The 12,546-nt window shown below is 45.3% G+C and overlaps 2 protein-coding genes across 2 annotated transcripts; one reads left to right on the top strand and one right to left on the bottom strand.

The window, feature by feature from the left end:
• Positions 1–1,821: 1,821 nt before the first annotated feature.
• Positions 1,822–6,920, bottom strand: LOC149332202 (barrier-to-autointegration factor-like). Its single transcript, XM_089555711.1, has 3 exons — positions 6,750–6,920; positions 5,636–5,772; positions 1,822–2,140 (listed from the first exon to the last, which is right to left on the bottom strand). The coding sequence occupies exons 2-3, from the start codon at positions 5,759–5,761 to the stop codon at positions 1,994–1,996; spliced, it is 273 nt and encodes a 90-aa protein (XP_089411837.1). The 5' UTR covers positions 5,762–5,772; positions 6,750–6,920; the 3' UTR covers positions 1,822–1,993.
• Positions 6,921–7,106: 186 nt separating this feature from the next.
• LOC149332201 (putative RNA-binding protein EIF1AD) lies at positions 7,107–12,495 on the top strand. Its single transcript, XM_089557130.1, has 4 exons — positions 7,107–7,540; positions 9,623–9,731; positions 11,124–11,232; positions 12,224–12,495. The coding sequence occupies exons 1-4, from the start codon at positions 7,454–7,456 to the stop codon at positions 12,465–12,467; spliced, it is 549 nt and encodes a 182-aa protein (XP_089413256.1). The 5' UTR covers positions 7,107–7,453; the 3' UTR covers positions 12,468–12,495.
• The last annotated feature ends 51 nt before the right edge of the window (positions 12,496–12,546 follow it).

The raw sequence follows: 12,546 nt of genomic DNA, 5'->3' as shown, positions 1-12,546 counted from the left end.
AATCAGTCTCTGCTTGGCTCGGCATCGACTCTGTCTCGGTCACAACATCGTTTCACTTTCGTTTCTCGACCGCTGTACTTAGCGGCACGGAACTCGAACTCTGTATTTCTAATCGAACCCTTTAATGCCCTGTAATAGGAGGCATTGGCCAAAATTATAAAGGAATCAGACAAAAATTCAGACCTCCACATTGACTAATATAGCCGCAAATTGAAGAAAACCACTCGCCGAGGTCACAGAGGAAAATAAAAACATAAACACATTGACGTTTCGGCACCACTACGGGTGCCTTGTTCAGAATGGAAATGAAACGAGATGGGGAAGCAACGGCCCATCTCGTTTCATTTCCATTGTGTGGTGCCGAAACGCCAATGTGTTTATGTTTTTTATGTTTTTCTTTTCCTGAAACGAGATGGGGAAGCAACGGCCCATCTCGTTTCATTTCCATTGTGTGGTGCCGAAACGCCAATGTGTTTATGTTTTTCTTTTCCTCTGTGACCTCGGCGAGTGCTGTTTTCTTCAATATGCTGAATTTCACTCGCCGGTCGGGTTTCCGTCGGATCCTCAACTAATACAGCCGCATTCAAGCGTGAAAATAAATTTTGTCGAAGGCGCAAAGACTGAATAATTTTTTAGATTAGCTTCGCTTGCAGCTGCTTCGAACCACTCGGCCATCGCCGCAGCTCTGCGTTGGCGTTTTTTCCTTTTCCAGCAGTTTTTTTTTTCTTCATTGCATGGAAAAACTATTGAAAAAGGAAAAACTCGATCACACTCCTGCCTGAAGTAGTCGGGCTGCTTAATACGAGCCCGCTACTACCCCACACTTCACCGCATATCTTGATGCACGTGTGTGCCTCCCGGAATGTTCGAAATGTCTTTCAACGCCGCAGCCTTTCTCCTCGCACTGTGCTCACACAGCAAGCACTACAGTTTGCGCAGCTGCACACAAAGGACGCCACAAATCCGTGACGTACGCGCTCGTGTGCGCTGCGCAGAGAGGATGCCATGAGTCGGTGCGCTCACGAAATCAGAGTCTACATGCTAGCGCATTCCCTTCCGCATCAATCGCCCGTGAATTTTTGCGGGAAAGCATACTTAGAAGCCTTGTTGAAGCGAAAACCAGGCGACCGGCGTTGTCACATTCAGTGACGTCACCAGAGCGGGAGAAATCCGATTGGCTGGAGGGACGTAAGGTGACCAAATCGGCGAATGCCCACTGCTAAAGCTATGACGTCACTAGACCAAACCTGACTGAACGAGTGTCTGCATATCAGAGCGGTTCGCCTTAGGCATAGAGCCGGAGGCAGGCAGGGTGTCCCACAGGTTTTTTCTCTTCACAAGGATGACTCTGAGAGACTACAAACATTTTGCCCGGGAAAGCGCCGGCTGCTGAGAATATGTTGACACTGAACTAAGCATCCAAGCTCCGCATGTTAGAGTATGCAGTGTGCCAATGGCATCAGGGACTTGAGACAGTCGGCAGTAAAAGGTGAGGTTGCTGGACTTTGAAGAGAACCGCCACATTTTATATGCAGCTCATGTCAAGACTGTACATTCAGTCAAAATGTTTGGACCTACAGCGCCATGAACAGTGTGCCCCATACATTGATTATTCGCATGGGGTTTTGCAAGTATTCGTACCGTCTATTGTGTTATTCCTTTACTCAGGAGCGAAGTGCACTTTTAAATGCAAAACGCTCACTGGTACCAACAACCACGTGTTTGGCTAACTGCTTAATAATTGCTGGGAGTAATGCAAGGAACTTGCATGAAATGTGGTTGGATAAGGAAACGTGTGGATCTGAAGGAAACATGCACATCTCAATGGCAAAAGACATAAAATGTTTATTGCAGAAATAAAATGCGCGCAAGATAAAAACACCTGCAGAAATTAAGACGGCATAAATGAGAGGCAGGCTGAATTTTGAACAGACCAAGAAAGTCCCCTTGGTATTTACAAGTCCAGCTCACTGCTGAAAGCATCTACTAAAGTTCACAGGAACTCATCACACCAGTCGTATAAACACTGGTAGCAGTCAGTTGCCTGCTTGTTGTTGGCGCCACAAATGTCCTTCATCCAGTCGACGAAGATGTCCTTGTTCTTCTTCAGGACCAGGAACTGACCGAGGACAACAAAGGCCTGAAACAGCAATGGGTGATAATGGTACTTCCATTAGTTGGGATACTATGGCTTTGACAGCAGTGCCTGAAAAACTTTCCCATTAAAGGGTAACTACAGGGGAATTTAGACCATTTTCAGTTTATCCCCCGCCTGCAATGAAGTTTTTGAAATAATGAACAAAAAAAAAATACCAAGAAATCAAAACTTGCTCTTGATGATAATAAAGATGTCCCGATAGACCAACAAATAACATCACAGGTACTGTCACTGAACTTCTAGTGTGCATGTTGAATGGCAAAAGTGGTGACAGTAAATGAGTGCTCCGTTCAATATTTTTCTGAAATGGCCAAAAATTACAGGGACACTTAAGCTTTGGCTTAAGGGTATGACATGACAGTGTAAATGGTTCTTTTAGTACCACTTTCCAATTACACTCTTTAGCATGCATCAGTAGGCATACCAGAACATGCGATACACTACATGACACAAGAGGTCTACCAAGTCGAATGAATGCGGCTTCATGGCCTAGGGGTGGTGTGACTCACAGCCCAGCTTGCAACACCAATTTTCTTTTCAGCATAATTTACTTTATATCCTTATTTCAGTCGTTCTACAACCTCATAATCAATTTATCTCCAGTTTTAATCATTTTCATTAGCTTAATGTGTGATGTCACCACCCTCTCAACCAATCCTGAATTAGTGTATTAGTGTGACAACGCACGCGACTTTTGCTCCGAACACTCGCTCCAACGCTGCCTCGTTAAAAACAAGCTCGAAATTGTTGCCTTCATCAAATGCAGAGCAAATATATCCAACATAAACATATCCAAGGTTACCCAGATCACTCCAATCGAGGCCAGGAAACAGGAAAATTTCAAATCGTACTGCCCAAGACAAAACGTCCCCCTGGCTCAGAAATTTGCCACAAAGGACCAGAAGACTCCGGGACCCTACCGTGAAAGTTTGAGTGAAATTTATGGACGTCGAAAAAAAAACAACCCAGAATTGCTGCTACATGCCAACCACCTCAGTGCCATAGGGGAAAGACCAGCATTAACCACCAGGTTTGGATAGATTTGTTTGTTACCAAAAAAAAAAAAGCTACAGAAACAGCACTTCAGGCATAATCTTTGTAGCTTTTCAAATCACTTGATGTTTCGGCTTCTCAAAAGAAGTTCCAAATAAGCCACACGAAACATTTAGAGGTGGTCCAGACTGTACTGCACATATACGCTGAAGTACTGTTCAAGGTCACGTTTTCAACCAACACGACAGCCAGGTGTCCATATTGGCGCATCGCTGCGGAGCGGCGCTCAGAGATTCGCTCGACCTCTCGATGTTCTTCACGGTGGAGGCGGCGAATACTTTGTGCGAAAACACTAATAAGTATGCATGGATGAAGATTTTGGACAGGCAAACATACTCTCGTCTTGACGACTCATGGGAAGAGGTGGATCTGTTAGAGATGCTGAAGTTCATTGGAACCATCAAATACATGGGAATTGCTGACCCGCCGCGACTATATCTCTATCGGAATACAGGAATCACCTATTCTGGCCTTCTGCCATAAAAAATCATTCCAAAATGCGTTTCTCGCTTCGCTTGTTTTTTGCACGTAGCAGACCAGGAGGATTGAGTGGCGGCAGCATCTACTGGCAAGACTTGGAAAGTGTCCCGGCTTTTCAACCACATCAATGAAACTTCATCCATCCTGATGTTCCAGAGCTTGCCCAAAATGCCAGATTAGATAAGCTGGCTTTCAGGAAGCAGCTCATTCAACAAATCTTCAGGTATGATAAGGTAAAAGAAGGCCACGTCCCCAATCCTCCCATAGAATCCATTCGTCACCGACCGGAAAAAAAAAATTGAAAAAGAAGAAGGAACTGCAAGCTCTGCTATCAGAAAACAAAGATCAAATGTTATGTGCAGTGCCTGTCAAGTCTATCTGCTTCACATCTTCACCTGACTGCTTTTCACAGTGACGACCACTGACTTGACTGGCCATGGAAAGTGCAATAATTTTTCCTCAGAGCTGAAGCTTGGAAGAGTGACAGCTACAAACATGAGCAACAATTTTTATATTCTTGTTTTCCTCCAATCAAGTTCTGGCTTAGTGCAGTCAGTAAATTTTTTTTTTTTTTGCTGTATACTTTTTTTCACATTTTTGGCATATATGACAAATAAATGTTCAAGTACCTTTGCACACACAACTAATAAGCTACAGTTTCATGCATTGCAATATACACTGGGTTAGTCACTTCTTGCAAAAAAAAATTTGTTTCAGTACACTCCAAACCGTGCATTTTTCCGCAGTAATTGAAGTGTTAAAGGAGCCCCTCCAGCTCATGATGTGGACTGATTCTACCTTCTCTCGAGTGACCGATCCCCTTAGACTTGCTAGAGTGAAATCTCAGGGGGTGGCAGATGAATGGGGAATAACCTCGGCGTCATGAAAATCGGGTTGACGCCATTAGCTGCAGAGAGAGAGAGAAAGGAATTTTAATGAGGGAAAGGAGGAGAGGTCGGCCGGTGGTAACATGGCCCTGGCCTGCTACTCCACACAGGGGAAAGGGAAGAGGAGGAAAAGGAAAGTGCGAATGAAGGCTGATGATGGCATAATACAATGAGTTTCACGGGTGATGTCTACACACACACACACCACACACACCACACTGGCTGGCACTCGCATCGCGGTGAGTAGACGCACATAAAACTCATAAAACTGGTGTCTGTAACACAAACACCGACACATGTCATTAACCATGTAGGTGCAGAGTTTCCATTGCAGGGTACCTGCTGCTTCTTTCTTGAGTTGTATCTAACTATAGCCTCCTCTAGCTTCAAAACAACCCCCAAGATATTGAAGAACACAAACCAGCCTGATCCCGAGCTTTCTTAAACAACCAGAAAAGACTTTACACTAAGCTACAGGCAGCACACTCAACAAGAAACACTCCAAGAATTAACTTGCTGAGAACTGCAAGTACTTCTACACAGCCCCCAACTGACAATGCAACAAGCTGCAAATGTGCTGCCACAACTAGCAGAGTATCCCAATCCTACTGTTGAAGGAGCAATCGGACTCTGGCAAGCAACAAAAAGTGATAAAGCCATCAGAAGAACAACACGAGTGTGAGAGTCTTGTTGCAGAAAACGCACCACACTGCAAAAAATGTGCAAATGAGGCCCCAGGCTCCTACTTTCCCCGAGGCAAAATTTGAACCCTGAACTGCAAAACTGTACAGAAGTTGGTTTATGGGGTTTGATGTCTCAAAGCGACTCAGGCTATGAGAGACATCGACGTTGTAGTGACGGGCTCCGGAAATTTAGACCACGGGTTCTTAAACGTGCACTGACATCGCACAGAACACGGGCCTCTGAAGTTTCACCTCCATCGAAATTCAACTGCCGCGGCTGGGATCGAACCCACGTCTTTTGGGACAGCAGTTAAGGACCTTAACCACTGCGGTGGACAAACTGTACAGAAATGCCACAGAAGTAGTTGTCTCACTTTATCAAAGCCCTTCTGTTCCAGCCGCTTGCCAAGGACCTCTCCGATCCCAGCAAGGTCGGTGACTGCCTTTTCTCCCATTGGCTCAGAGACGAAATTGCGGTGCTTTTGGGATGTGGACGACATGGCTGGATGTTCTGCATGAATAAAAGAAGAAAAAGCAAATGTCATTTTCTTGCGAGACCAGTGCGGCTACAAAGCACTACGGTGGGCTAGACTCCTTTAAGGTTTACGATTCTAATGGATAACACAGTTGAGACAGCCAGTTGCTTATTCGCTTATTTCATGCAATTATTAATCCTTTAATGATTGCACCGACGCAATTTTGCCAGCAGCATTTTGTACACCAGTGTTCACACACAAAATTATGTGCAATGGTGAGAGAGAACTTAAAATTTGTGTCTTTTGAAGAAATAACCTTACTGACATAACGATTTCTGGTCATGAAGTCCGCAGCTGATTTGCTTTAGGAGTCGCAGGAGTGGTTCGGGACAGCTATGACTCATTTTATTCGTGAGTTATTCATGTTTGCCCCGTAACATTGTATCAACAACGTACTCGTTATAATACACTCGGTGCCGTTCACACGCCGAAGCAGCCGTACACGTCACGCCGTCAAAGACACCTGTCGCCCATTTCGACCAGCTCGGCAAATGTTTTTCTTTCCCATATTAGGCGGCATCGTATATCGGTCATTGACATGCAAGCATGGGGGCAGCAACGGCCTCAGCACGGCCCGCCCATTCAAACAAGTTCAGAAAACATCACGCATGTGACCGTTCGTAATTCTCAATATTGTGAACCGCCAACTCTCGACGTAACGCAATGACAATGCAATCGGAAATTCCTGTGCAAGGCCGAGGAACTGACACACACACACGGGACACAAGTTGCGAGACCTCTTTTACCACGACAAAAGGGCTATTCTACTCCTAAACGTTGTATATTTAGCCAAAGTAGCGTGACAGATGTCTAAACGCTGACAAAAGTTAAAACTCAACTGTTCACAGAACAGTTGAAAAACCGTTACTACCGGACAGCCGCAGAACATCGTTAGCCGGGATGCATTAGCAAACAAAGCAAGCCAGTAACCGAAGTAGTGTACACGCCTTACCTGTCTGGTCCTGAAGTCTGAAAATCTTTGGAATGTCCTCTCAGTAGTTTTTAGCGGACGCCACACGCAACGCCTTCCACCAGTAGCACCGGGCTGGGCTACCGAATCAACGCAATTCAAAACGTTTTTGAATACATCAGACGGATGCCAAAGTTGCGACAGTTGCGAATCTGAAACTCTCGACAGCAATGCATTAAAGTTCAATCAACTTCTAATAATACAACTATTTAAAACTTGTTGTATTTAAATACATAATTAAAATATTTTAATTTAAAAATAATAAGAAACGGTGGGATGCGGCACTTAATAAAGTGCATTTCTTCTTTTTACTCTCGTTGACGCGCGCTCAATCACAAACAGTCAAGATGGCGGACTGCATGTGCGCGGTTATAAAAACCGCAACCTCCCCAAAACACACACATTTCTCCTTGGAGCTATGCACGTAGGAGTCTCGCCCCTTTTCCTGTGTGATCTCGTGTTTTCGGGTGATCGTCCTGATTGAGTGCAAGCGGTCCAGACCCGTCAACGGTGCGCATTCCGGCCTAATTTCAAGCGGTCGCAACCCCGTGCTTGGTGACACCCTGATCAACGTGGCCCACAAGCAGTCCTCGACCTAGCGCTGCGACTACCACGTACTCGTCCCACAGACAAGGAGAGCCAGAGTTTGCATTCCTTCCGTCTCCCGAGCGGCAATTCCAAGCAGCATGTCGCAGACAACCAAGATCAAGCACGTGACCAAGGAGGTTCTCGAAGAGTACGTGCTTCCCAAGGAGAACCAACAGATTGTCCGGGTTAGTGCATTTGTCCCTCGTTGGCTCGTTCATTGAACCGTTTAGGAGTTAAAAGGGTTCGCACGTAATGTCACTCGAGTTTACGTCAGGTGCATGTGTAGCAGGTGGGGCATTCAACTCTGCTGATGTTTTGGGAACGAAGGAATATTGGTAGCATGTAGTGCAGTTCCTACTTCACACAGATGACCTGTACGCGATGAAGCATTTAAACCTGCGCGATAGCAGCAGTAGTGAAAAACTGTTGGAGTTCATCAAATTCTGTCATTTTTCAGCGAGTCGGTTGTCCGCGCACACGCACAGAAAAATTGAGGTCATCAGTTGGTACTACAATTTCTCTGATCGCGGTTGACCAATGATCTAAAAGCTGTAGCAAAAAGTTGCTGTTGAAACGCATTCACTTGAAGTCATGGGCACCATTTTTTTTTTTTTTTTTCGGTCGCCGCCGCGGTGGCTCAGTGGCTATGGTGCTCGGCTGCTGGCCCGAAAGACGCGGGTTCGATCCCGGCCGCTGCGGCTGAATTTCTTTGGAGGAAAAATTCGAGGCCCGTGTACTGTGCGATGTCAGTGCACGTTAAAGAACCCCAGGTGGTCGAAATTTCCGGAGCCCTCCACTACGGCGTCTCTCATAGCCTTAGTCGCTTTGGGACGTTACCAAACCAACCATTTTGGTGTTTCAGCACCCAGCTTCAGCAGTGCAGGCCACAAGAAGGGGAGGGCGTTCTTGACGTCACTGGTCCGCGAAGTCCCCATCCCCGCATTCGCACAGGAAACGGAGTCTGAAAGCTAAACATCTTGACAGATTTGCCTGTCTGGTTGAGGGTAGGGAGCAGGTGGTCAAATGAACAAAAGCTGTCATGTGAAAGGCGTGGGGCAGGGGGGTTAAGGCTGTGAGTCATGTTGTCCTACTGTGGGGAGCACTCCCCTTCCGCCTTTATTCCCCGATTTCCAGATGCCTTGCAGCCTTTCTTCTTCCAAGTACAGCACATAGGTTGGGAGAGGTCCATTTCCTGGAAGTAGTTGCTGTTAATCTCATATGACTCACAAGGCATTCCCCCCACCGCGAAGTTGCTGGGTCCTGGAAGAACCACCTTGGGTTCTTTTGTGCCGGCCCAGCGAAAGACTCCCATCCCCCAGGCGTCTCGAATCGGGGAAGGCGAAGGGGAGCACTCCACAGTAGTAAAACCGGTTTAGAACCGGAAGTGGCCGATTTTGCCGGCAACAGGCGCCTGATACAAAGGGAAAGCCACATATCCGAATCCGAAAGAGGGGCAGCGCCTTCTGGGTTATATGAGAACAGGAAGCACTTGGAGGAAACTGGGTGCAGAAGCCAAGGTAGACGATCCCCTGTCCCTGTCGTCTGGCAACAGTGACTTTCTGCACACTTTCTGGTGCATAAATTGTTTTATCCAGTGAAGTAGATGAAGCTATTAACCTTGTAATTCCCATTCAATGCAAATACTGGAAGCAGTGAACTTCCAATATTTTAACAACAGTAGTCCACACATCGCAAAAATGGAAAAATTCTGCTAGCTTTATGAAGAAATACAGTAATGCAAATATTAAAAATGCGCAAATTGTGGTGATTTCTGAGTCAAAATCTTCACACAAAATAGTGAGGTGCATACAAGAAATTGGTATCGAAATTCAAAACTGTTCCATCACCTGCCAAGTGCAGCAATGTGGTAATAGAAAGTCAAGGCAGTTCTGCCAGTGGAGTTGGCTTTTGTTGTAAATTACTTCCATCCTGCGTCGCTGATGGCTAGCAGTTAAACCTTGCTTTTGATGAATATGCCTGGAAGAGGTCGTTTCTGCAGTAATGTGAGGAAGTGGTGCAAGCCTGCAAGCTTAAATAAAAAAAATTCTCACTTTTACCATCCTTATTATGTGCGATATGCGGGGCATCACAGGGCCAAGGAAGGTGTTTTGTTATACTTTGCATGGGCAGCTGAAGTAACAAGCTGCAAGTGAGTGTAGCAAACTTAGACCGAAGCCACCGTGGTGCTCGCCTACATAACTTATCGCAGTGCTTCTTGCTCTCGTCCTGCTGTTGTGTCTTAAATGCCTTTGTTGTTGTTGTTTCAGGTGCTTAGTGGCCGAGGAAATAACCTCCATCAGGTTGCAGACCCCTCAGGCACTACTTACCTCGTGAGCATGCCGGTGAAGTTCAGAAAGAATATATGGATCAAGCGAGGTAAGTGCACATCTGGTCACACCAATATGACTTGCTTAGATTCGTGTTTGCGAAGAAAGAAAAAAGGATGGGGGTTGGCGTAGTTAAACCGAGTTACGTTAAACTGAGTAGATGTGCAAAAGCGCAGGATTAGCCTGGTTAGCTATGTTTTTGCTTTGCTGAGTCGTTCGTATGTCTGGCAACGATATTAGTTCGGTAGTAGTAATAGTTGGATGAGGGCGACGATGTGCAATGCACAGCGAGAGATTGTGTTGCAGTTTAACACGAGGACGTGATCGGCTGCACCGATTGCATAGCGCTGTCGTGCAGTGGTCAGCGAAGCTGATCTGTTCGCCCCACCATGGTTTCAGCGCCCTATTTATATTTATTTTATTTAATATGTTATTCATGCATGGGCTAGGTTTGGCTAAGGTCACCATCAAGGTCAAGCTTCATAACAAACTCGGTGAGCCGGTTAGACCTCGTTAAGTAGTGCTTTCACACGGAAAAGCTCTTTTCGTGTCTCGTTTCCAGGGTCAGTGTAGTACATTAAGTGAACTGTAGTTGCCACACAAAGTATTAAAGTGAACTGAGTTTCAAATCTGTGAAGTAGCTGTTTGTCGATAAATGCCACTGGGTCAGCACAATAAATGCCGGCTGCATAAAGTGCTTGGTCCTCAGTTTTTTTTTTGTTTTTTTTACAAGTTTGTAATTATACTATGCCTTGTGTTTGCCAGTGAAAAAATAAATAAATAAAATAGGAACAGAAGCCAGGACATGCATCAACTGAACCACTTGTAGAGTATTTTTTTTTTTTGTCAGATGTGGATCCTTTCTTCTGTCCTATCATTATTTGTGGACTCGCCGCCGCGGTGGCTCAGTGGTTATGGTGCTCGGCTGCTGACCCGAAAGACGCGGGCTCGATCCCGGCCGCGGCGGTTGAATTTCTTTGGAGGAGAATTTCTAGAAGCCCGTGTACTGTGCGATGTCAGTGCACGTTAAAGAACCCCAGGTGGTCGAAATTCCCGGAGCCCTCCACTACGGCGTCTCTCATAGCCTTGGTCGCTTTGGGACGTTAAACACCATAAACCAAACCAAACCATTATTTGTGGACTCGTGCGCATGACGCGAAGTGGCAGCAACCCACTAGCCAAACTCATTCTTATTAGTTGGAACATAAAATTGTGCTTCGTCCATTAATTTCTAATTTCTTCCCTTCTGTCATTGCACTGCAGATAGTTTGCTGCTACGCATGACCTCTGTGATGTGTCGCGTATGATCTCTTGACACGTGATCTCTTCCTGAAGTAGAGTGGACTAATCTGCAAACAGTTACCTGTAGTGGTGGATGCTAAGTTGTGTTCGTGCTATCAGTCCTTTCACGTCTGATTGAAAATGAATGCTTTCTCTGCAGGTGACTTTGTCATCGTTGAACCCATTGAGGAAGGTGACAAGGTCAAGGCGGAGATCCAGCGCATCCTGTACCGTGACCAGATAAAATACATAAAGGAAGAGGGCCTCTGGTACGTCTCCCTAAATTTTATTTCATCTTTAGTTCAGAGTGCTAACTGCCTCATGTCTTGCAGTCTGGGCAGAATACTCATTGCCAGATTAAATCCAGGGTTGTTGTCAGATTTCTAATCAGGCTAACCTTTAATCACTGTCATGAAGTTCAGAGTGCTAACTGCCTCATGTCTTGCAGTCTGGGCAGAGTACTCATTGCCAGATTAAATCCAGGGTTGTTGTCAGATTTCTAATCAGGCTAACCTTTAATCACTGTCATGAAAGCAGCATGTTCTTTATTAATGCGAAAGCATTATGTGGCTCATCAACGAAAAAGCGGTGTCATTACAAAACTCACGAACCGTTGAAACTGTGACATCATCATCAGTTGGGAAAATGCAAAATGTTAATCAGTAATAGTACAGTCTTTGTCAAAAGTAACCAGGCTGCATGTTTTTCTTCTCAGTCGTATATTAAAGCTATTATGCCAGCCCTCAAGCTCTAAATCTCTGTATGGTAAGAAGAACCTCTGTTCTCACCTTGAAAGAACTTTGTGATCTTTAGGGAAGCCGGGAGGGCTCTGTTATACCAATGAGAAGCAAACCATGGAGCCTGGTTACTTTTGACAAAGACTGTACCAGCACTTAAAACTGCACCACCTAGAGAGGAATAGAATTGGACTAGAATAAGAATGGGGTTCTGCCAGATCATGAATGGCAGTTTACCAGTATCCCTCAAGAGTAAAGTCATTCATTTTTCTTGAAATCTAAGAATGTGTAAAATTATCATCCTCCCTCTCATAGGACTTGAGTTTTAAAGTTTTGAAGTTTACACTTTAAAAACTGGAATAGCATTTCGTGCCGTTTCTGAAGTGGCAACTTCAAAACACTATAACTCAAGATCTGTGACATGCAGGCACTTGCTGTTCTGGAACATTTTTCATTGTAACAAGTGAATCAACCCTGCTTCTCCTTATTTATTTATTTACTCATTTTTTGTGATTGCTTTTAGGCCAAAGGCCTTTGACAATGACAGCGGCAAAGGCGATGGGAACAACGCCAGCCCGAAAGACAGCGATGAAGACGACCTCTTTGTCAACACAAACCGGCCAAGCGTCGTCTACGAAGAGAGTGATTCTTCCGGTACAGAAAGCGATGATGATGATGAAGACGACCTCTTTGTCAACACCAACCGGCCAAGCGTAGTCTACGAAGAGAGTGATTCCTCCGGTACAGAAAGCGATGATGATGAGTAGCGCTCAATAAAGCCTATTTTGCTATGTACCTTGTCCTTCCTTGTCTCGTTGGGGCTATAGTAGGATGCGGATCAAAGAT

Source organism: Amblyomma mixtum, chromosome 8, assembly GCF_055824585.1.
Source record: "Amblyomma mixtum isolate Tamu chromosome 8, ASM5582458v1, whole genome shotgun sequence".
In the NCBI taxonomy this organism is placed as follows: Eukaryota; Metazoa; Arthropoda; class Arachnida; order Ixodida; family Ixodidae; genus Amblyomma; species Amblyomma mixtum.
Note: the sequence above shows the minus strand (reverse complement) of the source record. Positions and strands in the feature narration are given on the sequence as shown.

Coding starts and splice junctions, on each gene's coding strand:
- LOC149332202 (XM_089555711.1), bottom strand. CDS start 5,761: ATGTCGTCCACATCCCAAAAGCACCGCAATTTCGTCTCTGAGCCAATG. Junction 2,141..5,635: donor AACAGAAGGGCTTTGATAAA/GTGAGACAACTA, acceptor TTGCTGTTTCAG/GCCTTTGTTGTCCTCGGTCA.
- LOC149332201 (XM_089557130.1), top strand. CDS start 7,454: ATGTCGCAGACAACCAAGATCAAGCACGTGACCAAGGAGGTTCTCGAA. Junction 9,732..11,123: donor GAATATATGGATCAAGCGAG/GTAAGTGCACAT, acceptor CTTTCTCTGCAG/GTGACTTTGTCATCGTTGAA. Junction 11,233..12,223: donor ATAAAGGAAGAGGGCCTCTG/GTACGTCTCCCT, acceptor GATTGCTTTTAG/GCCAAAGGCCTTTGACAATG.